Raw genomic sequence first — 25,199 nt, forward strand, 5'->3', positions numbered from 1 at the left:
CATGACTACAGCAGGAAAAGTAAAATCACCTCATTTAAAAAGAAATGTTTCAATTCGGACAAACTTCCCCAATAACTGAGAAGGCAAGGATTTCTCCGAGATCATTTTCCTTAATTTGATTAAGACGTGCGCGTTCTGGTTGTCGCATAGCAATTTCGACCCTTTTTTCATTTTGTTATCCATCCCTCTTTTACTGCCTGCTTATAGTGGAGCATTGGATTTATTTCAGCAGTAAGCTCCCCCACACTGTGGGACTGAAAGGCCTCCTTCCTGCAAAGCTCAAACGCCACACGAACCCCTGAGCCTTTCGGAACGCGCGTTGCCTCGGGCCCTTCGCCACGCCCTCTGCTCCCTGCAGGGCACGCCCCTCTTCGCGTCGGGCATTCCTGGGCTGCGCGCCGGATTCCCAGTCCTGGTTTTGCAGCGTGCCATGTCAGGAAAATAATTATTTTGCGGGTTTTTTGTTTTGCTTAGTTTTTAAGACACATAGAACTCTTATTTTGTGTGTGTGTTTTTTAAAGACACATAGAGCTCTCTCGCTTTCTCTTTTTTTTGGAAGGAGATTAGGGAGGGAAAAAATGACAAAAGAAAGAAATCCTATTGAAGCTTCAAAAAGTTGAAGAGGAGTCAACTGATGGAAAGGCAAAACAGACATTTTGCTACAAACTCTTTGTCCCCCCCATCTCCCAGCCAGAACTTGGAGAGTGAGTGGCGTTTTGTACCAAGACAGTATTGGATTAGATCATCTAACAGCAAAAAGATTGGTAATTCTTGGGAGGAGACGTTCTCATCTCCCTCCTACCCCATTCAGCGCCCGCGCACCGCCCCCCCCCCCGCATGTCGGTTTGCACCAGGAACTGGGCTCTCTCACTTCTGGAACAACCGAGATGCCATTCCCTCTCCCCGCAGGCTTCCATCTCCTGCGCATCCCATTCTCAGGTGGATCAGCCACTGGGCGTGCAGCTGTGAATGAAAAGACCCCAAACTGCATCTCCGCCTGAGAGCGGCCTAATGTTAATTACCTACGCAGCCAACTCAGCCCAAATTGGGTGCATGTCGCTGAGCTTCTCAGCTGTCTCATACAACCCTGTAATTACGTAGAGAGTAGCGTGATTTATTTTTGCAGACATTGCTGCCTCAAAAAAAAAAAAGGGAAAACATTTTTAGATGCCCCCATTTTGCAGTTAAATATGATTTGAAAGATGGCATCTTTAGAAAATGCTGCAGTTTTATTATAAAGAGCAATTTACAGCTCTCAACTCTAGTTAATTCTACAGCATTCTCTCTCTAAAAGCATTTATTTGTTAGGATTAGTTACTGTTAGTTTTTAAAAGTTATTCAACAACTTTCAGCCAGGAAGCCAAGCCAGTAGAACTTCCACAGTTTGGTTTTAAATTGCAACTCATATTTATATCCTTTTTTTCATAAATCATTGAATTGTTTTGCATTTTAGTATTTAGGTTCTATGCTGATAAAAGAGCTCAGAGGGACAGAATCAACCCAAGATGCCTGTGCAAAAATGCGGGTAAGTTTGCCAAACATTTTTATTTCTAGTTGCTGAAATACTAAATACCGGGTATGGTTACAAATTGCCACTTTTCAAATGACTATTTTCTTCATCTGCTGGTCTGCTGAATCACATTGCCTTTACATAAAAAAGGTGTTTGGGCTTTGTTCGTGTTTATACTTGAGCTTAGCTCACTGTAGTGTGAGTTGATGTCTGTTGGACGTATGGATGTATTTATGCCACGTTGCATTTACTCTTATTTTTAAAGATTTAAAGTTAATTGTATGTACATTGGTCATTCTCCAGATTAAGAGAAAAATGGTCTTTAGTTTATTGCAAGAAAACGGTTTAAGCACCTACCTGCCGGTCTGAGAATATTTACTGTAAAGACCACCAATTAACTAAAAAATTATCAAATGCTCAAGTATTGAGAGCTTATTATATAAAGCTAATATTCCTTATGAGACTTCTCAATTCTGGGGTTTTTTTAGTATAAGAAAAAAACATTCAACTCTGAGTAAATCATGAAAGGGCAGTAAAAGTTGACAAAAATGGCAGTTGTAAATGTCTGTGATCATTGGCCGCTGGATTCCTAGGAGTCTGTATTAGCCAAACCGAATCTTACTCATACTGCACATCCACTGTAGTTTTTTTTTTTTAATGTGTCCCTTATCTTTGCTTCCTCCATTACAGATGTACAGAGGCTGTGGCCATACCTGACAGTACAGATTAAGAATAGTAGACTCATTCCATATAGCAACTAACCAGAGTCAAATTTAAGATTGTTAGCAAGTGAACCCTAACTCTGATTTGTGGCCAGTATACGTTGTTTTATTTTACATGAGCAGTGTCGGGTGGGAAATATTTAAAAATTAAAACAGTTATGAAGGCAAATATGTAATATCGACTGCTCATAGAAAGCCAAGTATGTGTGAATCTTCATGAAATTGAGACCTCCGAATGTGATCGCTGATTTAATATTTGGATCTGTTCAATAGCAGGAAGACTGAAATTAGTTATCCTTCTTTTGATGTAGAGTTATATTGTCAGTGCCAATGAATCTTTTATCCCAGGTACTGTATTTAGATGAAAAAAGCTGTGATATGTGTCAAGAACTCTGTGTTCTGGTTTTGTTGCTGCTTACATTGCTTTGGAAGTCACTCTTAGTCATCATGATAATGACTGCTAATATTTACTGAGTAGTTAAAATATACCAGTCTTCTGTGCTAAGCTGAATGCTTTGCATGTTTATCTCATTTAATCCTACCACAAACCTGGAGTTTAGGGCAGTCCTTATCCCCGTTCTACACGTGAAGAGACTGAGGCTTGGAGAGGTTAGATAACTTTCCCAAGGTCACATAGTGAAGAACTTGCCAATCTGGAACTGGAACACAGGTCTGTCTGACTCCAGAGCCCAAGCGTTTAACTACTCCCCTCCTTCTCCCGGGCCTCATTTTGTCACTTAGAAAATGAGGACATTGGACTAGATGCCCCTTAGGGGTCCTCCTTCGTGGTTTTATAATTCCGGGAATCTTGTATTCTAAATGTATATCTGATCTTAATTATGTCACCAATGAACAAGAAGAAAATGGGAACATTTTTCATTCGTCAAGGCTCATAATAATTTTAGAGCTATTTATGAACACGTCTAAGAAATTAATTTGGCATCTCTGATTTAATACTATTAACTCCGTTATCTGGGTCCAGCTACTTCAATGCTGTAATCAGCATAAATAGTGCATAGAGTACAGAACACCATTTAAAACCAGATTTGTGATTTGAATTTCAGTCAATTTCATGAAATTAAGTGGATCTGAAATTCCATTCTGGTAACAACAGGAAAGCCATTTTAATAGTGTCGGTGGAGAATAATTTAAATACTTGTTGCTGAAAATGAAACAGAAAAGGTCGTCTGTTTAGAAGCCATTCTTCTGTTCTTTGGGGAGTTTTTCTGGTTTGCTGCCCTTGGTGTTTACTTGGGGTCGTTTACATGAAAATAGGAACTTTATTGCTTCTTAGGATATCACCAACTCTTATTTCCCATCCTGATTAAGTATCAGTCTTTGGTACAGTAGCTAAAGTTGCACTCACTGCACGCACTAGAGCCTTTCCTGACTAGAAGCGCAGGCTTGCTGTTATCCGGGACTATTGTGAATTAGAACTCTCAGCAACTGAAAATGGTGTGGCTCTCAACTTGCAATTAATTTTCAGTTTGAACCTCAAGTTGCTATTTTCTCTGTTTTCAATATGGTGGCCTTGAAGGCCAAAGTCCCAGAATCAAGTCCACCCAGGGGAAATACTTTAGGACACAAATGATCTTAAAAGTTGATATATAGTAATATTAGGCCAAAGTACTGTAGATTAACAGCTTGACCTGGTTTACTCTTTCGGTGGGGGAAAAAAGACCTTTTCAATCCAATGGTATGCGTTTTAATTGAAATTAAAATGTCTTTCCCAGTAAGAAGTAAATCAGTATGGTTCTTTATTCTGAGAAATATTTCCTTAGTGTACTTTGTTAACAAAGATGCCTAAGATTTGGCTCCTGCTCTCACTGACTTCAGTTCGGTGGAGGAGTCTAACATGTTAACATTTTAGTTCCCCCAGAGAAGTATCACTGTAGAGGGGTCTTCATGTGGCCCGTAGCCTGCAGGAGCATCCTAGATGATCCCCAAAATGACCTGCAGGCAGGGTCTCTTAAAGTCAGTTTATTAGTACCAATAACAGTTAACACTTGAGAGCCATATAGTGGGCCTTGCACACATAATTATGTGCCTTTATTCACTTAATCATGAGGTAAGTATTGCTATTGTCCCCACTTTTCATATGAGGGAACCAGGGCCAATGAAAGTTAAGTAACTTACCCAAGGTTACCTGGCCAGCAAGTGGTGCATCCAGTGTTTGAACCGGGGTGATTTACCTTTACCACCAAACTCCAAACCCTAGGCTGTACCACCCCTCTAATGAGCCAGTGGAACATTTATTGTCCTGAGTTTTAAAACAGCTGAAAATGTGGATCATTTATATTGATAAAGAACTTTAAGAACCCTCAAAGACTCTGTAAAATTAGCCAAATTAAACCATTTAGGTACAGACATATGTAGTAATTTGGAGTACATTCCAATCTATTAACCTAAATAAAAATTTCAGGAGTGTTTTTATTGCATCCTAAGCAACTATATTTTTTTCCACAATACTTACTTAAACACATGTACTTTGCCCCAGCACAAACCAAACACAATTTTCCCTCTTTGGAAACATTTGGAGTGTTTGGTAGTCACAATCGGCTAATTTCTAAGTTTATCTAAACCTGTTTATTCATCTCTAAGTTCCCCTCCTGTTCTGAAGCAAAGATAATTCTACACTGATGTCCTGGTGTTTAATTAGACACATATTATTTCAATCAAATAGGCCATCGTAAGCTAAGGTGTGTGAGATGATAGGAATTCACATCATTCTACAATATGGAATCACAGGTTAACCAGCCTTTTCCCTCTTTAACCTGTCTTACGATTTTTCTAATAGACTTGACCTGTTAGAGCAATTTTAGGTTAAGAGAAAAACTGAGCATAAAGCACAGAGTTCTTGAATATATCCTCCGTCCACCACGACCACCCTCACAGTTGCCCTTATTAGTAACACTTGCATTGGCGTAGTAGCTTTGTCACGGTTATGAACCAGCATTGTTACGTTCTTGACTAAAGTCTGTGGTTTACATTAGAGTTCATTCTTTGTTGTATACAGTGTTTCGGGTTTTGACAAATGCATAATGTCATGTATCTCCCCTAACAGTACCACAAAGAATTGGTTCATGCCCTAAACCTCCCCTCTGCTCCACCTGTTCATCTCCTCTCCCCTGCCCCCGCAGCCCCTGACAACCACTGACCTTTTTATTGTCTCTATAGTTTTGCCTTTTCCAGAATGTCATATAGTGGAATCATACAGTATGTACCCTTTCCAGACTGGCTTCTTTCATTTAGCAATATGCTTTTAAGCTTCCTTCTTCTACGTCTTTTGTCCCCCCATCTCCTAGCCAGACGTACCACAGTTTGTTCATCCGTTTATCTGTTGAAGGCCACCTTGGTTGCCTCTAGGTCTTGCAGTTATGAATAGAGCCGCTATCAACATTTGTATGCAGGTTTTTGTCTTAAGATTTTTTTTCTCCTGGATTCAAACCCTCTTAAAATTATCTTCTGAATTGTGTTTAGTGAAGAAGAATCAATAGGAACTGACATTAAACCCTGATAATTTTTTTTTTAAGATTTTATTTATTATTTGACAGAGAGAGACACAGCGAGAGAGGGAACACAAGCAGGGGGAGTGGGAGAGGGAGAAGCAGGCTTCCCGCAGAGCAGGGAGCCCGATGTGGGGCTCGATCCCAGGACCCTGGGATCATGACCTGAGCTGAAGGCAGACGTTTAACGACTGAGCCACCCAGTTGCCCCAAACCCTGATAATTTTTTTAAGCAAAACTGCAATTTTTGTCTTATCTTTCAGAGTTTTCTGCAGTAAAACCCTAAGAGATTAGATATGTCTTGATATTGAGGCACACTTTTAGGAAGATTGAGTTCTGTGAATTATTTTGCTCTTCAGCTTGGCTGCTTATTTCTTTTACTGTGACAGCTTTATAGACCTTTCTAGTTAAAATTAAAATCTAAAAACATATTAGTAATGTGTGAGGAGTTTTAAGAGATGTCTGTTTAATCTGAACATACTCATTTAGTACTGCCTTTTATGTTACTGGTTGGGTTTTCCAGCTAACTCTGTGCTCAGAGACAGTCTTCATTTTTGAAAGGACTCCTGAGGGTAAGCATTAGTTCTAAGATCCAGAATACGATGCCCCCAAAGGTGTTCCCCATGGAACACAGAACCTTCCTTCTGTCACCCCTCATGTCACACTGGACAAGCTCCTGGCTCCTCATGCCCCCTGCCCCTTAGAGGGCAAGAACCATGTGTATTGTATCCCCACGGCCTGCCGCAGCATAGCTTCCTTTTAAGGTGGTTTTGATGGTTCAATAAAGTAATGCCTATAGAGAGTCTGCTAGTTCAGTAAAACCTCAAAAACACATTGACCTCTTCCTCCAAACGTTTGAAAAACAAGTAAGTTGATGGATAGGTTTGCTTTGGATTATTTCATTTGTTTTCCCTCAACTATAATGCCGGTGTCCCAGTCATTTCCCTGGTTTTCTGTGTTCACAAATATGTAAGAGAGTATTCAAAAACTTGGGCATCCTGCACTCTTATTTCCAGTTTTTAAAGGCCATCACCAAAAGGGAGAGAAAACAATGGGAAACTGTAGATAAGATGGTAAATGTAATTTTGCAGTTTTATATTTTGGGAAGGTAACTTGTTCCTCAGTTGACTGGGAGATAGCTTGCCTCTTTTAAATAATGTGTCCACAGGACTGAACTTTACAAAGCAATAAAGACGTTGCTTTGGCCTTTTGGTGTTCTCTTTGGTATAAGTAACTCCCACTTCAAAGATTCTAAAATGTACAGTGGTTGGTGAAAGGCCAGATGAGGCTCTAGTCCTTTTTGCCTCCCCAGACTTACACATACCCCATCCCCCAGCCCTAAATTTTGCCTCAGGGTATGATTATCACTAATACACAGTAGTCAGTCACTTCTCTAATTAGATATACCATTAATAAAACATGTGCTGTACGAGGCGGGCCATTATATTCAATTTAATACTCTGAAATCTGACTTTCTCTAATCCCACAGTTGTTGATTAGTATTGTTCACAGGTGTCTGTGCTCAAGGAAATTTCTCTTTCAAAAAAAAGAAAAATATCTGTTTTCAACTACAATCAGGTAGAAATCTGCCTTCTTGATGCAAGATAAGAAGTATTTTAAACTTATTTTTAAAGTCAGGAATAAGCAGATCTTCTGGCAAATATAGGTTGGGGAATCTTTATTTCCCAAAGGGCTTTGATAGTTCAGATACCACAGTTCAGGTTTCTTGGTGAGTCTGTCCCCTTCACTTGTCTCATTTTTAAACTTTCAATCTAGAGGCAATTCTAAAGTTGAATTTTCAGATATATAGACTTCCAAATAATTGTGCCTTGGTTGAAGTGTGAAAGCTGTCTTTTTTCTGTGCTTGTAAGGAAACAAATTAATGTTGGAGAATGGATTGGAAAGCTGGGAAAAAAGATTTTAGAATTAGATGGAAATGTTAAGAAGCCTCTTTGATCTTAGAAGAGACTCCTGAAACACCCTCACTACTTCACAGCACCAGAAGATGTCATGGGCCGCCTCTGCCTTTAAGTCCCACTTGTCTAAGGTCGTCTTTGGTTCCTTCTACAACTCCCGTCTATGAGGAATTGTCGTTCCCAGAAATCATCTCAGGGCCTACTACTTAGGAACCAGGCTGGGGGAAAAAAAAAAAAAAAAAAAAACTTGTAAACAGCTGTTTTTTTGGTTGGTTGTTTGTTTTTAAAGATTTTTATTTATTTATTTAACAGAGAGAGAGAGAGAGAGAGAGCACAAGTAGGCAGAGCGGCAGACAGAGGGAGAGGGAGAAGCATGCTCCCCACTGAGCAGGGAGCCGATGCAGGGCTTGATCCCAGGACTCTGGGATCATGACCTGAGCCGAAGGCAGACGCTTAACCGACTGAGCCACCCAGGCGCCCCTAAACTTATACTTTTCTATACATCCTCCTCGCTCTCCTGCCTACACTAGTATATGTACTCATATCGAATGTATTCAATATCGAATTTGTTAATGGTATCTTGTTTCTTTTTTTAAAAAGATTTTATTTATTTTTTGACAGAGAGAGACACAGCGAGAGAGGGAACACAAGCAGGGGGAGTGGGAGAGGGAGAAGCAGGCTCCCTGCTGAGCAGGGAGCCCGATGCGGGACTCGATCCCAGGACCCTGGGATCATGACCTGAGCCGAAGGCAGTTGCTCAACCGACTGAGCCACCCAGGCGTCCCTCCTCAGTGTATCTTTAATGCCTACTCTGATATAGCTATAGTAGAAGAGGCATTTAATTAAGGCTGATCATTTTTTTAAAATTTTATTTATTTATTTGAGAGAGAGCAGCGAGAGAGAGAGAGAGCACAGAGAGAGAGGAAGAAGCTGACTACCTGCTGAGCAGGGAGCCCGATGCGGGGCTCAATCCCAAGACCCGGGGATCATGACCTGAGCCGAAGGCAGCTGCTTAATGACTGAGCCACTCAGGCGCCCCAGCTGTTTTTTTTGTTTTTTTTTTTTACAAGTCTCCATTTGCCCAAATTTGCCCATTTGATTCTTCAGGGGAGAATCAAATATTTCCTCTTTCGTTCCCTCCCAAGTACTGCCCAAGCCAGGTCAGTACAGGTCTAAGCCCACAGATGTGAGCGTGTATTAAAATGACAATACACACAAAGAAACAGCATTTCTAACTGCCTGCTGCTGAGCTTTGCTTTGTGAGTGTTTTCCGGGAGGTCCTCCCAAAGGAGGACTCAACGGTCCCAATCCTTTCATCCCATATCGGCTTCATATCCAAGTTCTCTTACTTTTTTGTTTGTTTGTTCCTGTTGCTCTTGTTACTAGCTCTTTTCCCATGCAACACCCTCACTACTCCACAGATTTCATGGGCCGCCTCCGTCTTTAATTCCCACTTTGTCTTAAGCTCTCTTTCTAAACGAATTGAGTCCATTGTCCTCAGTCCAGACGTGTGGCTCTGCTGAACGCTCCCTGTTGCGGCCGCCATTTCACCGCCTTGCTAGTAAGCAGCCCCGAGGGGATTCCATATGCTCACCCATCTTGATTTCACTTCTCTCTTTTGCTAGTGGGATGCCGTACTTTGGAAAGCAGCTAAGTGAAAGCATCCATCCTCAGAGTAAGAGTAATAGCTAAAATCTATTGGTGCCCACTACATGCTGGGCACCGAACTGTGTAATCCTCACAGCTCTCCAAAGTAGATGATGTATTAACATACCCATTTTACAGACGAAATAATGAAGACATAGAAGTTAAATACCTTTACACACAGTGGAGCCAAGACAGGAATCCAAACGTGCCCTTCTGTGCTCTTGTTCGCTGTAGTGCAGTAGCTTCTGGAGGAAGGAACCTAGGGTGGGTCCCCTCATGAATTTAAGATGAACACATACACATACACACACACACACACACACTTACACTCTGCAGTTGTACTTATGAGCGATGGATTAAACAGGTTGGTGTGTTTTTTCACATGTTTACATTTGGCTTTTTAACTAAAGATTAAACATTTTTAAAACTTTACATTTTATTATTACAGAAGCAATACACATTCATTGTTACCCAGTTTTAAAATAAAGCTACAAAAAGGAGAAATAAAAGCAATTGTAATTTTGTCACACAGACATGGTAAACACCTCTCTGTTAACACCTTGTTCATATGTAAGCCTCCAGACTGATTTGTCATGCATTCATAGGCATCCCTTTCCTACAAAGAAATAGAAATATTCAGTGCCTACTGTTTTCTAATCTATTTTTAACATAACAATATATTTGAAAATGTTTATTCCAGTATATATTCATCTGCAGTATTACTCATAGTGGTTGAACAATATTCCAATCCGTAACTGAACAAAACTTACTGGGGCGGCTGGGTGGCTCGGATGGTTAAGCGTCTGCCTTCGGCTCAGGTCATGATCCCAGGGTCCTGGGATCAAGTCCTGCATCGGGCTCCCTGCTAGGCGGGGAGTCTGCTTCTCCCTCTGCCTCTGCCTCTCTCTCTCTCTCTCTCTCTTTGACTCTCATGAATAAATAAATAAAACATTTAAAAAAGAAAAAAAATTACTTAACCAGTTCCCCTTATTGGTCATTAGGTCCTTTTGAATCTTTTCAAATTATAACCAGTACTGTGGGCAACATCCCTATACCTAAATCTTTTGCAGCTGGTCTGATTATTTCCTTAGAATGAGCCACTAAATGTAGAGTGGCTAGGTCAAAAGTATACACATCCTAGAAACTCTGGTAAAGTATTGCCAAATTGCCTTCCAAAATATTTGTTCCAGTTTACACTCCCAGAAGCAGTGCACAAAAATGTGTTGATGTTTGCTTGTCACATCTCTCAAGGGCATGTACTTAATATCTTGGATGTGCTCCTAGTTGAGGGAGAACTGGGGAACTTTTATGAGAAACCATACATCTTCAGCATGACCCTGGGGCTTATCAGCTCTGTCCGATCAACATCTATTCTAGATGTAACTCCAGAATCTATCTTTATGACCTGAACTCTTTATTTTATGTGAAGAATGTTTTATACTTTCACAGCCCCTGAAAAACTATGGAAGATTAAATAATTCTTGTTATTTGCTGTAAAGACCAAGAGCTGTAACTAAGTGCTAACTAAGGATTTTTGGAAATCACTTGTCAAGTGGAGGATAGTGTGTTTTGATAAATTAACTGCTCTCTGAATTAATGTAGGATGCAGTACAACTGAGTTTACATGCATAGCAGCGGAGAATAGTTCTGACAATGACTTTCAATAAAAAATCAACTGTATTTTTAGAGCAGAGGTTCTCAAACTATGGTAGCAGCCGCATCTGGAAATTTGTCATAAATGCAAAATCTTTGCCCCTACCTCACTTACTGTCTTAGTTTGTTCAGGCTGCTGTAATAAAAATACCAGATTACAGGGAGAAATTTATTTCTCGTGGTTCTGAAGGCTGGGAACTCCCAAGGTCAAGGCGCTGGTAGATTTGGTGTCGGGTGACGGCCCTCTTCCTGGCTCATTGAGGGTCATCTTCACTGTGCCCTCTCACGGTAGAAGAGGCCTCTCTTATAAGCCCACTAATGCCATTCAGAGCTCTATTCTCACAACCCGAGCACCTCCCAAAGGCCCCACCTGCTAAGACGTTGGGCATTAGGACTCAACATAAGAAGTTTGGGAGATCATAGACCTTCAGTTCATCGCACTTACTGAATCAGAAACTCTAGGGGTGGAGCCCAGCGATCTGTTATTTAACAAGCCTTCCACAAGATTCGAACGCTCACAAAAGTTTGAGACCCACTGCCTTGGTGCACTGGGCGTTCCGGTTAGGCCTGCTGGGTGGACAGGCTGTCCTGGTACAGTCATCGCGCCATGGTGCCTGGCAACCAGCCAGGGCCCGAGGAGTAGAGATGGAGGGCAGCGCCGTGCGCTGTGCTAGATTCGGCCAGGGTGTGGGAGTTACACTTGGCAGTGCAGTAGCCGTGTCCTGTGCCCGAGGACTCGTTTGAGTGGCTGCCTGCCCACCGTCTGCTCTTGTCACGTGGTCTCAGCGAGGTTCTGTATTCACCCAGCCCTCGTGTCCAGTTATGATGACAAGAAAAGCCCTTGAGAGATCATTTAGCCTTATTCCCCCACCAAATGAGACTTACCCCTAAGTCATTAGTGACAAATGAGAGTCCAAACTATTTTTAAAGACATCCAGAGGGAAAAACTTCCCAGCTGCCCCTAATAATCCTCCTGCCCTCCCAACAAGTCTTTCCTTCTCATCTCCATGCTTGCAATTTGAACCAGTTTCCTATTACAAAAATGAACACTTAGGCTTTCTCTCCTTGAGGCTGACAAATCACAGAAGTCTGTGAAGCTTTCCCATCCCATAGGAGTCTCCTGGCATATCTCTGATCACATTTGTGGTTCTGCAAGTTCTTCCAAGGCCTTCATGCCTGGCTCTGGGCACCAGGGCTCTCTGAAAAGTTTACTGGCTCTTCGTGCGTTGAGAAGCTGGTACTGTGGTTCTTTCTTATAAAGCTGGGTTTGTGCTCATTACCATACCTTAATTCATTTGCTCGTTCTCTTAATAATCATGGACTTCAGCAGCTGTTAGATTGAACCCTATGAAATTGCTGATATGGCTATGTCATAGGGTTCAACCTAAGACCATGTGCTAGTCATTATGGGGGAGACAAGAAACAAATCAAGAAAGGTGTGGGCCATCCTCAAGGAACCCCCCCCCCATAGAGTGAGGAAAACAACCCTAGGACCAGGGCAGTGAACCCCAAGGGAGAGCAGCAGAGGGTCCCAGGGCAGGCCTTCAGAACAAGAGACAGCCATCCTGTCAGGCTGGGAGGCCACACGAGGCTTTCCCAGGAAATGACCTTGAGACTGAGTTCCAAAGGGTAAAAGTGCATTTCAAATGGCTGATCTGTGGTCTGCTCTCTGCCTCTTACAGTCTCTGCAACATAACTAGTTTTGCTGAATACAAAATACGATACTGCTGGTTTTGTGCATTTTTTAAGTCGTTTAAAAGTCACTTAGGGCTACCAAACATAATTGTTTGATCCTATTTTAATTTACTTGCTGAAACTGAATACAATAATTAAGCTTTGAAACGAACTAAAGAAAATATTATGTGGCCAAATTAACAGTTATGACTCAGCACTTGAATATCTAACTAGAAAGCATTCTCAGGGTAGCCATGTGTGGGTTAAAAATATAAGTTGGATGGCAGTAGCCCATCCGGAGATCTATTCCCCAGTCTGTGTTTAAAATACACTGGAAATGAGCAGAGTATTGTAAGAATGAAGGGTCGGTGACATCCTCCCCATGGACTGCCTCACTCTGTTCCCTCTTTGTACTGATTATGGGGCACAAATGATTCTCATTAGGAACATAAACATCACTCCAGACTCAAACGCAACATTACAGCTCACAACTGAAGTGCTCCCTGTCGTAAACCTCTTTGCTCTCACTCACACTTATGAAAGTCATGCTCTGAGACCAGAGCATCCCTGCAGTCTCAAAAGGATATTCCCATACTGTTGATTCTGCGTTAGAAAATGAGAAACTGTTTCTTTTCAGGGCATGCTCTAAGGATAAAATAAAAGCACCAGTGGCAATTTCTGACTTGATACAGAGATTCCAAGCAGTTCATAGTTTATAGTTTAATTTTTTTTTTTTTTAAGATTTATTTGACAGAGACAGCGAGAGAGGGAACACAAGCAGGAGGAGTTGGAGAGGGAGAAGCAGGCTTCCCGCTGAGCAGGAGCCCGATGCAGGGCTCGATCCCAGGACCCTGGGATCATGATCTGAGCTGAAGGCAGATGCTTAACAACTGAGCCACCCAGGCGCCCCCATAGTTTATAATTTAAAAGGAAAAGACAAAAGATGGTATTGCTTTCTTGGGTGAATCCAAAAATCCCTCTTTAAAAAAAAAATGTTCTAAGAGTGTTCAATTACTTTGCCTGTTAAGAACAGTATCTCAGGTGCCCACCTCCAGATACAAGGGATATACAATCCCTATTCCGTGTAATGCTTACAGATAATACAAACCCAAGCACTAAATATAAAGCTGGCTTTGTATTTAAGATTCAAAAGTTGCATTTTAGTTTAGGTTTCAGAAATGTAGCATCCCTTTATAACTAAATATTGTTTCTCTTGGAGTAATAAAAGGATGATAATCTTATTCTGGGAAATTGTGAACAAAATACAATTGACTATCACTGTAATGCTTTTTCAGCAGAAGAGCAAGATGCTATAAAGGTTAAGTTAATGGGCGCCTGGGTGGCTCAGTTGGTTGGGCGACTGCCTTCGGCTCAGGTCATGATCCTGAAGTCCCGGGATCGAGTCCCACATCGGGCTCCCTGCTCAGCGGGGAGTCTGCTTCTCCATCTGACCCTCCCCCCCTCATGTGCTCTCTCTCTCAAATAAATAAATAAAATCTTTAAAAAAAAAAAAGTTAAGTTAATTTGGGGCATTACCCACTAGTGTTCAGCTGCTAAGGTATCTGGAGGTCCTCATTACAAATCAGTCTCTCCTGTAAAACTGGCATTGAAGGGGAGGGAATTTGAGAACTGGGGAAAGCCTCAGAAATTCCACAAAGAGGGCGCCTGGGTGGCTCAGTCATTAAGCGTCTGCCTTCGGCTCAGGTCATGATCCCAGGGTCCTGGAATCGAGTCCCACATCGGACTCCCTGCTCTGCGGGAAGCATGCTTCTCCCTATCCCGCTCCCCCTGCTTGTGTGCCCTCTCTCACTGTGTCTCTTGCTCTGTCAAATAAATAAAATCTTAAAAAAAAAAAAAAAATCCCACAAAGAGTGTGGCACAGAAAACAACTAGAAACAAAAGAGAACCATCACATAAGGTTTGCCCTGAGCATTTTACTGAAGAAGAGAATTCTGTTTATACAAATAAATAAGGCTTGACTGCTTTAACATATGTACATATATGGGAGCATTAACTATCCAGATAGATCACAGAGACTGCCGTGGCCCCGGGGGCAAGCACTTTGTAACTTGAGCAGTGGTCCAGCCTAGGGTGCCTCCGTCCCTGGGAAGGAGGAGAAAACCGGCATTGCATTGCAACTCGTAAGAGCAAATGGAGACAGTGGGACGCGGGCGGTCCGTGATTGGACTGAGGCCCTGCTCACTTTTCTTCGTTATCTATAGAGCCTTCATAAAATGAAGTAGGCCCTTATTGGATTTCTTGCCTCCTTGATTATTCTCCCTGAAGACTCAGGATATTTGCTTTCTTTGTATGTGTTTTCATCTTTCGTTAAAATAACCTATGAAAAGACCTCTTTGAAGGCTCGGTCAGAGTACACCCAACAGAAAATCCCCTGAAAGAGGCTGGATTTTTATCTCTCATAGAATTATAGATGCCTTAAAGGAGGAGCATGACATTGAAGGCCCGCCAGAGCGCCTCTGCTGTCAGCCAGGGTCCCGCAGCTTCTTGTCAAGGCGCTGAGCAGGAGAGAAGTAGGTGTGGACTCCCGCGGGGGCCTGGTGGCCCCCCCAGCGCCGCCCTCCGCAGGTGGCACAGACCGCGCACAGCCAGCTGCAGGGGCCACGCCAGGATGGCCTCCAGTCAGGAAAGCAGGGATCCCACGAAAGAAAAAGAAATGACCAGGCTTTTATGCTTCCTTCTTTGTTCAGCTTGGCTGAGCGTACGATGTAGAATCTTCGTATCCGGACCCAAACCACCACTGATGCCTTCATTTCAGCCTAAGAGCCGGTGTCCCGGCCTGTCTGTTCCTCTCCGCTCCCTCTCGCTCACATTCAGTGCACAGATCACTGGTCTTTGCTCTGCGGCCACCATTCTCCTCAAGCTGCTCTTAATAACATCAGCAACACATTTCTCTAGTTGCTAAAGCCAGCGATGTCACCCGGAAGACCCAATAGAAATAGCAGCCGCGGGCGCCTGGGTGGCTCAGTCGGTTAAGCGACTGCCTTCGGCTCAGGTCATGATCCCGGAGTCCCGGGATCGAGTCCCGCATCGGGCTCCCTGCTCGGCGGGGAGCCTGCTTCTCCCTCTGACCCTCCCCCCTCTCATGTGCTCGCTCTCTCTCATTCTCTGTCTCAGATAAATAAATAAAATCTTTAAAAAAAAAAAATAGCAGCCGCTACGTGTGCCAGCGACGGTGCTGGGCTTTGATTTTTCGGCCCCTTTTCGGTCCTCGGGGCCCCGGGCGCCACCCCCACCTTCTAAGGAATCTGCTGCTTGACCTCGGCGACATGGCGCTCAGCCTTCCTCCAGCTCTGTTTCAGCCGCAGTGACTGAGACAGGGGCTTCCTCGCCCTCTTGTTCACTCCTTGAGCCCCCTCATCTGCTCCCATCTCCTCAGGCACCCCCCTCGATACGGATGGATTCCCAGATCAGATTCTTATTTCGCATTTCCCGCTGGACATCGCCACCTGATTGTCGAGCTGAGCATGCGCGGGAGGATTTCATGCCGAAGCCTGTTCCCCTGTAGTGTCCGCTCATCTCCGGAATGGCCTCTTCAGCCGTGAGTCCTCTCGCTCACTCATCTTCCGTGGCACATGGGTTAGCAGAGCCACTTGAGTCTCCCTCGTCGAGTTACGGCTCCCTCTCCCCTGATTGTGCCTCTGCCGCAGCCCTGGGGCTTAGGGTCTCCCTTCAGCCTCAGCTGTCCCAGTGCTTCCAGTCACCAGCATTGTCTTTCTGCCACCCATGCTCTACTTAAAAACCTCCAGGGGATTCTAGCTTGGCAGAGTAAGTCACAATCTTCCAAACCTACTGTACCAGCCTCATCTTCCACCAATTACCCAAACCCACCATATTATTTCTCATTTCGTGTATATGTTGATTCTTCTGCTAACACAGCCTCTTCTGTCCTCTTTTGGCACCTGGAAAATCCCTGTTCTTCCTTCAAGAGCCAGCTCAGTCAGCCCCAGCAGGCAGACAGTGCTTGGTGAGTGAGTAATGAAGGCTTGCCCCACTCTCTCCTGCGGAGTGAGGCTCTCTCTGCTCAGTACTCTGGAGGCCTTCTGTTCCTATCACTGGTGCATTTATCAGCGTGTCGTAGCTTCTCTTTGTGGTGTGTAGCTCCTGTGCTGTCCCTTCCTCTCCCTGCCCCACACACACATCGTTCCCAACCCTCTTTCCCACTGAGCCCAGGTACGAGGCTCAGAGTCTTCTCAACACAGCCCTTGGGACAGCCGCTTTCCATAGACTGTAGTTTGCACACAACCTGAGGTCTGTTTGACATGCCCTGAAGTAGACTCAGAGTTTTCCCAATACAGTGGGCTGCCTGCTATCACCACTCAATTGCTGAATGGATAACAAAGGGTTTTACTATCTCTTTTTTTGGATTTTTCTTAATACTAAATGAAATGTTGATATTTTAATCTTATGTTAGCTATATATTGTTTCATGGGATGGATAGATCCTTCTGATAGAATGTATTCGTGCCAGGAAATGAGCGAGGTAATTTGTTGAAATCCATTGTTACTCTTTACAAAGAATTCCTCACACACATTCAGTTCACCAGGCCACTGCCCATGCCGGCCGTGGCCCGCTCTCTGTACGGAGCTCAGTCCAGGATTTTGCCTTAAAGTCCATATACTGAGTGTTGTTTTTTCTAGCTTTACCTTTGATTCATCTTGCACACTTTTTTTAAAAAAGATATTTATTTGAGAGAGAAAGATGGAGCAAGCGGAGTGGCAGAGGGAGAGGGAGAAGCAGACTCCCTGCTGAGTAGGGAGCCCAACTCAGGGCTCGATTCCGGGACCCTGGGATCATGACTGGAGCAGAAGGCAGACGCTTAACCGACTGAGCCACCCAGGCGCCCCTGTTTTGTACATTTTTAAGGGTTGCTTGGATAATGCATTAAAAAGATAAAAGTATCTAAATTTCTTTGGCAGGGCACCTGGGTGTCTCAGTCGGTTAAGTGTCTGCCTTTGGCTCAGGTCATGATCCCAGGGTCCTGGGATCGAGTCCCGCATCGGGCTCCCTGCTCAGTGGGAAGCCTGCTTCTCTCTCTGCCCCTCCCCCTGCACTCATGCTCTCTCTCTCTCTCTCTCTCTCTCTCTCACAAAAATAAATAAAAATCTTTAAAATAAATAAATAAATCTCTGTCAATCACGAAAGAAAACTAGCAAGTCCGGGTAATTTAAAACTAGTTAAAAAGCACTTCAGGAGAGCAGCTATTTTCTATACTGTATGAAACATTTAATAAATACTAAATAATAACACTCTTACTGATCCATCCTCTCTACCTTTGAAATAGGTGTAGTAGCTATCCAAAAGATGTGTCAAAACAATCAGGAGAACATGAAACACCTTATCCATGGCTCAAGTGAAAGATGTAACATAATTATTATTTTTAAGTTCAGTGAGTTTCATTCACCCTATCCAACTAAAAGCCTTCTTTAATTCAGGTCACATTTCGGAATTTAAAAATGGAAAATTGGGTAATATTTCCCCCCAATTCCCTTACTAGCCATAAGACAGGTGGTTTTGGGACACCCGCAGTGGAAGGTTCTGGTGTGTCAGGCATGAGGCAGTGTGGCGCGGCGAACAGTGATGAGGGGACAGGAAGGGAGAGACAGGGTCTGAAAAGCCCACAGCTGTGCCTACAAGAGCAGTTGCGCTGCATCCGCGTTTACCTGTAAAGCCCGTTCTCCATGTACCGCCTCAGGACTCTGTGCTCTTGGTGAATTATTGAAATGGTTTCCTCACCTTTTTATGTGTTTTCTCTCCCCTTTTGTTCCCACCTGTCTTCTCTGGAAAATCCATCAGGCTAACTGTCAGGTAGGTTCTTCTCGATGCTTAATGTGATTATTAGGAGGAACCGTGGTGGGAAATGAAGTACACAGACTAGGGTGACCCGTGATGAATGATCAAACTGAACAGAAAAGGCACGTCCTCAACTGTGGACAAACTTTCTGCAGATGCATAAAACTCCCGAGGCTGCAGACTCGCAGCACATGAAGCCGGAGGGAACACGTATCATACATACATAAGAGCTTAGCCTAAGGAAATCTGGCGGCTCTAAATGGTTAAGTAGGTCACCTGGACTGTCCGGTTTTGCTCTGGCTCAACACCCGGGCTGTTCTGGAGGGCTTCATTGTGGCAGGGTGGTATTCTGTCCTGCGTAGTCACCAGCGGTGGTGCTGCAAATACGTCAGCCCGTAGGGATTTGGCCAGGCTCAAGAAAAATTCACAATGATGTGTTTAAGTCCCTATTTTAACTACATGATTCAGACCTACATCGTGCCTTGAAGAAAGAGTGACTGGGAGAAAGGGGGAGTGGTGGCGTGTGTTTTGTTAATGCCAAACTCACCCTTGGCGTTAACTCTGACATGGTTTAACTCCAGTCAAAGAACGGTTGCTTGCAATCGCAGTAGGAGACAGAGCTGTTCATGTCTCCCTTTGGTGTCAGCGAAAAGGAGTATTCCTTCACCCACAGGAAGCGGCAGAACAAGCTCTTTTTAGATTCTCAAGTGCAAGACAGACACTTTAGAAGCCCAAACCGTAGCCGAGCCCAAGAGAAGAGAGACCTACATTTAAATTAGTGTGTTTGGGGTGTGTGTGTGTGTGTGTGGTTTTTAAGTTGGGCTCATTTTTATCTTTCAAGAGGAGAAATTATGTGCTTCTGTTGCCATGCGACACAAACTGCTCTCACAGCTTTCTGATTTTAATTTCAGAAGTCTACAGAGCAAATGAAGAAGGTCCCCACTATTATTCTTTCGGTCTCTTATAAAGGAGTCAAATTTATTGATGCAACAAATAAGGTGAGTACTGCACTTCTCTTTGGTTTAGACGCCAGATACACTCCTGGGCATATGATCTAAAATCCTTTGCTCCCATCATGCCCAGCATCTCCCCTTTTATTCACGTCCTGCCCCCACCTTTCTGCTCCCTGAACACAACTGTAGGTGCGTGTCACAAACACTCTCTCTCTCTCTCTCTCTCTCGCTTTCTCTCTCTCACTCATACACAGAAGGGCACATCGCATCTGGGGGTTTCATCTAGGATTCCTACACATGTTTTGCTTTTTCTGTGGTGCTTTCTCTAATAGACTGTGGCCACTTAGTACCTGGCATTTCCCTTTGGATCTGGAGAACATTACAACAGGAAAAAAAAAAAGTCATATATGTAGAGAAAATGCAGCAATGTCATTGTTCCTCCATCAGAGGAAAATGTTACTGGCCAAAGGACTAGGACATTTGTCTTCCCATTTCTCTAGAGATATATACGTCCTTTCTTTGGATACATGTAGTGAACACCCAACGCAAGGAACACATTCTCTGACTTTCATATTTTATAATTGCGTTTATTCTCAGCTGTTGAGATGGAGGAGAAGATTTCAACTGTATTGTTTTCTTAAGAGGCACAATCAGAAAAGAGGCTCAAGCCACGTTATGACTCTGCTGTGACTTTGTATTCACAGTGGAAACAGTTCGTGAGCTTGGAGGTCAAGTGGGAATTACTGGGTTGCATTTTACTTAAGTGTTCTAGAGTTCCTTTCCTGATGAAGATGATCGAGCGCCAGGGCGAGACTAGAACACTTGGGTGTGACCACTAGTCACTCTCCATAAACAACCAAACCTGACCGGCTCCTCCTCACAGAACCCCCAGATGTCCATGTGTTTTATTCCTATATCCTCCCAACTGATAAACTGTAGAAAGATCCCCATTGGTGAATACCATTTATTTTCTGGACCCCCTACCCGGTTCCCCTACTTGTACTCCATTTTGGAAAAAGGGCATCAAAGTCATGAAACAGGTGAACTGTTTAGTAGTAACTTAGGGCCGGGGCAACCAGATTTAGAGACCAGGGGGGAGTCCCATGAGCAGTGACTCTTGGGAGGCTATAATAACCCTGAGCATCTGAATCAACCAATTTGGAGGTTTCCTGATTTGTCTAGTAGAACAAAGAAGATTGCTGTAAGAGCAGTCAGACAAGCCCAGGCTCCCCGGATCTACTTAGGAGAACAACCTCCCAGTTTTAGAAATAGTTCTGAAACCCGAGCAGAAAGCTTATAACCCTGCACGATTATGCAGCCTGATGATCTCCAAAGCACAGAGTCAGATGCCTTATGTGAAAAGATTGTTTCAAGCCAGCAATATGGTATTGACCTTTACTGTTGTGGAATTACAACTGTGGAGATTCTCATCAGAAAAATCCCGATTGATTTGCTTTTTTATAGTTGGAAGCAACTTTTAGTTACTGGTGCACAAACTTTTCTTTATCCTTAAATTATAGTCAGTTGGTTTTTAAAGTTTCAGAACCTAATGGAACTCTCATCGACAGCACCGTGGCTGTCACTGTTTTCTAAGGTTCAAGAAAGGCTTTGGCATTTGGGTGTTTTCCCTAACCCGGAGCAACTCTGTATCCATTTGCATTTGAAAACCATGAATAGCAATATATTTCTAGCAGAAGAGTTTGACACTCCCTTAGATTAACAACCTCAGCAGTCTTGGATTCTGACAATTTCTAAACAAGTGGTATTTGCCCTGAAAAGTTCCCAGAGTCGTAAGGCTGTCATTCTGCGAAGCTGGTGGTGTGACTGGATGCATCTGTATTATTAGCATCCTCTCAAATCCACTCTCCACGATCGGAGGAATGAGAGAGCTCTGTCCGTCCTTTGCATTTGGCTTACAGACACATCAAGGGCTGTAGAACCTGATCCTCCCATACCTTGAGGAGACACTTCTGCTTCAGTCGCCAATAATTAGATGAGTTATCCATGAATGCCTACTCACCCATGACTGTTCTATGGAAGTATGAGCACTGAAAAATACACAAAGGTAATCCTGTGTGAATAAAAACACTAAAGAAGGACAGCATATCTCTCAAGTTCTTGGAGTGTGGTCCTCAGCGAATTTTCAGAACCTAGAGCAAAGGCAAAGTGCCACCCTCCCTCTGGCAACATGTGCCTGGCGGCTTTTTCGGGAATCTGGGGACATTGACTTCCACACCAACAAGTGTACAGTGTCCCCATCCCCGTGTCCTGCAATGTGGCCGATCGAGCCCGATCAAACAGTGCGTAGGGAGGGCGTGGGTGACTCAGGGCCACAGTCTGGCCGTTGGTGTGTGAGAAGCCAAGGCAGAGACTGGATTAGAGCAGTAGAAGAAAGAGTGTCGGGCCGCACTGGTGGGGTTTGACGGCAGAAGGCTGAGAAGCTCCACCACCAGCCAGGGCTGAAGGACTGGTTCCAAAAGGCCTCGAGGAGGCACTGTTGAAGGGCCATTCTCAGGCCCCGTTGGGAGGGGAGCTGCGCTCAGACAACTAGGCCCCCGCAGTGTCCGCCGTGCACCTTCAAGGCCCGCCTGGTTTGTAGCAAAGGCCGACCCCGGATTGGTGCTCGCCCCCCCGGGAGAGGAGCTCAGAGGTAACCTCCAGAGCCCTGCTTTCGGTTTGCCCCACGGACCTCTCCCCTGGGAGGTGCTGTCTTGGTGGGCCACTTCTGCGGGAAGGACTTGTGAGGCGGACACCTATTTGAAGACCTCACAAGGTGAGGTGCTAGAGGCCACGAAGCCTGGGATGAGGCACAGCCAAAAGTCACACCTTCGTATCCATATCTGATGCTTTCACTGCGATTTCCTCCTCAGCAGCCCTCTCCCAGCCACTGCGCGGCTCGCTCGCTCTCCAGCTGGAGAGCTGGAGGAGTTTGTTCGGCCCGCAGGGCGTGGAGGGGGCGCAGAAACAGAAGGCCTCGGGCCTCTGCTAAGTGACTGCCCTGCAGTCCTGCAGCCAGCTGGTCGCGGGGACGGGCTGAACCTTGACCTGACCTTCCCAGCCCCTAACCTAACTCATCTGCTGTCCCTCCATGGCCAGTGCCACTGGTTAGCAGGCAGGGTGCTGTTCTAGCATTTCTCTGGCCCCCACTAGCCCGGGGAGGATGAGCCCTCCAGCAAAGCACTGCTTTCCTTTCCCTCTGTGAATACGGGACATCGGCTGCTCCATGGGGAAGGGTTAGGTGCCTGGATAGAAACTTGTGAACCTCTCGCCCACAAACTTAGGAAACAAATCGAACCACTAATCCTGTTTTAAGAAGGGAGAGCCGAAAATAGTCTTGAATTAAAAATGGAACTTGGAATAGACCTGCTCCTAAAATGTTGTCGATAAAGCACATCACCTTTCTGTAGATCCACAGCCCAGAGAGAACTCTAGTGAGGCATTCGGCCCAGAGGTCTCTGACAGTTTGGTTACGGCCCTGTTTTCAGACCAGCGGGGTCTTGCAAGAGGTGACACAGTCCCCACATCCAGTGCTTGGCTGAGAGTAGGTTGCGTTTTACCTTCCCGCCCTGACCCCCTCCTCAGTCTTCCCATCCAGCTAAATTAGGAACAGTGCAGTGCTGGGGTTTGGTTTTTGTTTGTTTGCTTTTTGAATGCCAACTTCAAACAGGGCTTATGCTGTTTTTTTAAGCACAAAATAATTCAGAACATTTGCTTAAACAAGTGTTTTTTGTTTTTTGTTTTTTTTTAATAGCTCATACTTCTCCTTCCAAAAAGCTCAGAGTCAAATTAAGAGCCCATTAAGCATGTATGCTGTTCTCATCTGCATCAGCCTCTCTACGGGTCACCTCCTGGCAGCCCTCAGCTGGGGCTGTTGCCTCTGTTTCGGACACTTTCTCTGAAGGGGCACTGCACTCTCCCGGAGAAGGTCTGGCCTGAGGAGGAGACTCAGGAGAAGGGCCCTGCCTGTCGGAGCCAGGAGTGAGGGAAACGGGGAGAGGCTGACTCCTAGGCCCCATCACTTCTCATCACACACCCTTCTGAGAACCTTTCTATTAACTGGCCGGACCAAACACTTCTGTTCTGCACCACCAGCCAGGCACCTGTTTAGCTGTTTCTCAACATGATGAAAGGCAACAGACAGGAAAAAACAGTCTCTCCCTATTGCAGAGTACCGAGCTGCCAAACTTTCTATCCCAAAGAAGGGGCAGCGTGAGTCCCTCCTCACTCTTCCTTTTGAGCCTTTAAAAAGCTCTAGTCTCCTTAGAACATGGTTAGATGTGGAGGCTGAGCAACAGAAGGGGGGTCCATTTTAAATGGAGATGCATCACCAGTACCTTATGTTGACATCCACTGTTAATTTATGGAGGAGCCACTAACTGATGTGTGGCAAGGGGTAGAAAGAATGTGTCCCTCCTTGACATCTTCTCCAAGGAGGAAACCAACCATCCGGTCTCCAGCCGTAGTGTCCTTGGTCTCGGGTGCACCTTCCGAATGGAGAGCTGGCCTCACTGTTCTGTAAACATAGACAGTGCGGAGTGATGGCAGCGTTTCAATAGTGCGACCTTGGGGCTTCACCACATTCCAGCCCCACGGATAGATCAAGAAGCTCTGTTCAAAAATACCTCCCTACATAAGCTATCAATATGAATTCACTTAACAGCATATTTTTAAAGTGCCGGGTAGGATGATTAAACATCATTTATTCTTAATATAGAGTATATTTGTAGCCTGCCTTCCCTCTAGACCAGGCGACAGAGGAATACAAGTTTCAATAGTGGGAGAGGAGGCTGATTTGGAAATGTGGGGCAACACAGAGGAGGGCAGGCCTTGGTAAGCAGCTAAAAGAAGCCCTGGGCTCCTGGAGAATAGAGAAGTGGGAGGTTCCAGAAAATTGGGGGAAGGGCAAGAAAGACAGGAAGAATGTCTTAGTCCGTTTTGGGCTACTCATAACAAATTACCAGACTGGGTGGCTTAAATAATAAGCATTTATTTCTCACAGTTCTGGAGGCTGGGAAGTCCAAGATCAAGTCACCAACAGATTCAGTGTCTGATGAGAGCCCATTCCTGGGCTCATAGATGGCATCTTCCTGCTGTGAGAGCTTCCTAGGTCTCCCTTCTCTTGTAAGAGCACTAATTCCATCATGAGGGCCCCACGCTCAGGACCTGATCACCTCCCAAAGGCCCCACCTCCAAATACTATCACATCAGGGCTTAGGATTTCGGGCTTCCTAAGATTTCAAGATATGAATTTGGGGAGGACACAGACATGCAGTCCATAATAAAGAGAGATCTCCAAAGATATACTTTGCCTACTTTATAGTTTTGCCCAGGACCATGATGCTGTCACATGCCACTGAAGATCGCTGAGAAGTGGCATCTTGTGAATTGGCAAGACTCAGGGAATTCAGTGCAATAAAAATCACAGGGCATTTTCCACTGCAATACTTTCCCAAGAAGTTGATCTTCCAATCTACTGTATGCTAGTAAAAGATCTCAGGAACACAAAATGCCAATTTAGTTAAAAAAAAAAAAAAATTGGAGCCAATGCTCTATTTCTGATAACAGCGGATCTTGGGTACATGACACCAAAGCCACACTCCCAGAGGTAACGGCAGCTCCCAATTAACATGACGGCGGAGGCTCTCAGCACCTGCTAACATCATCCCTGTGAAGACCGTAGATTCTTAAGTTCATTTTAAGACTCACTCGTTCCTAATTTAGTTTTCTACTTGAAGAAATGCTATCTGAATGCCAGAAGAAGATCATGACCTTCTATTTTGAAACTGCATCTTGCAATAGAATGTTAT

At 44.4% G+C, this 25,199-nt stretch overlaps 1 protein-coding gene across 4 annotated transcripts in view; it reads left to right on the forward strand.

Moving 5' to 3' along the window:
* ANKS1B (ankyrin repeat and sterile alpha motif domain containing 1B) overlaps positions 1 to 25,199 on the forward strand; it is a 1,110,621-nt gene that overhangs the window by 1,056,097 nt on the left and 29,325 nt on the right. For 3 of the 4 annotated variants that reach the window (XM_064590752.1, XM_064590748.1, XM_064590749.1), the window contains 2 exons: positions 1,454 to 1,525; positions 19,351 to 19,437. In XM_064590752.1, the coding sequence (XP_064446822.1) occupies positions 1,454 to 1,525; positions 19,351 to 19,437 (159 nt within the window). Of the gene's footprint in view, positions 1 to 472; positions 705 to 1,453; positions 1,526 to 19,350; positions 19,438 to 25,199 lie in introns of those variants that run through there. The other variant, XM_064590750.1, reaches the window with a different exon arrangement.

This window comes from Mirounga angustirostris, unplaced genomic scaffold, assembly GCF_029215605.1.
Source record: "Mirounga angustirostris isolate CCGP_5_RB_7025 unplaced genomic scaffold, mMirAng1.0.hap1 SCAF_5, whole genome shotgun sequence".
NCBI lineage: Eukaryota > Metazoa > Chordata > Mammalia > Carnivora > Phocidae > Mirounga > Mirounga angustirostris.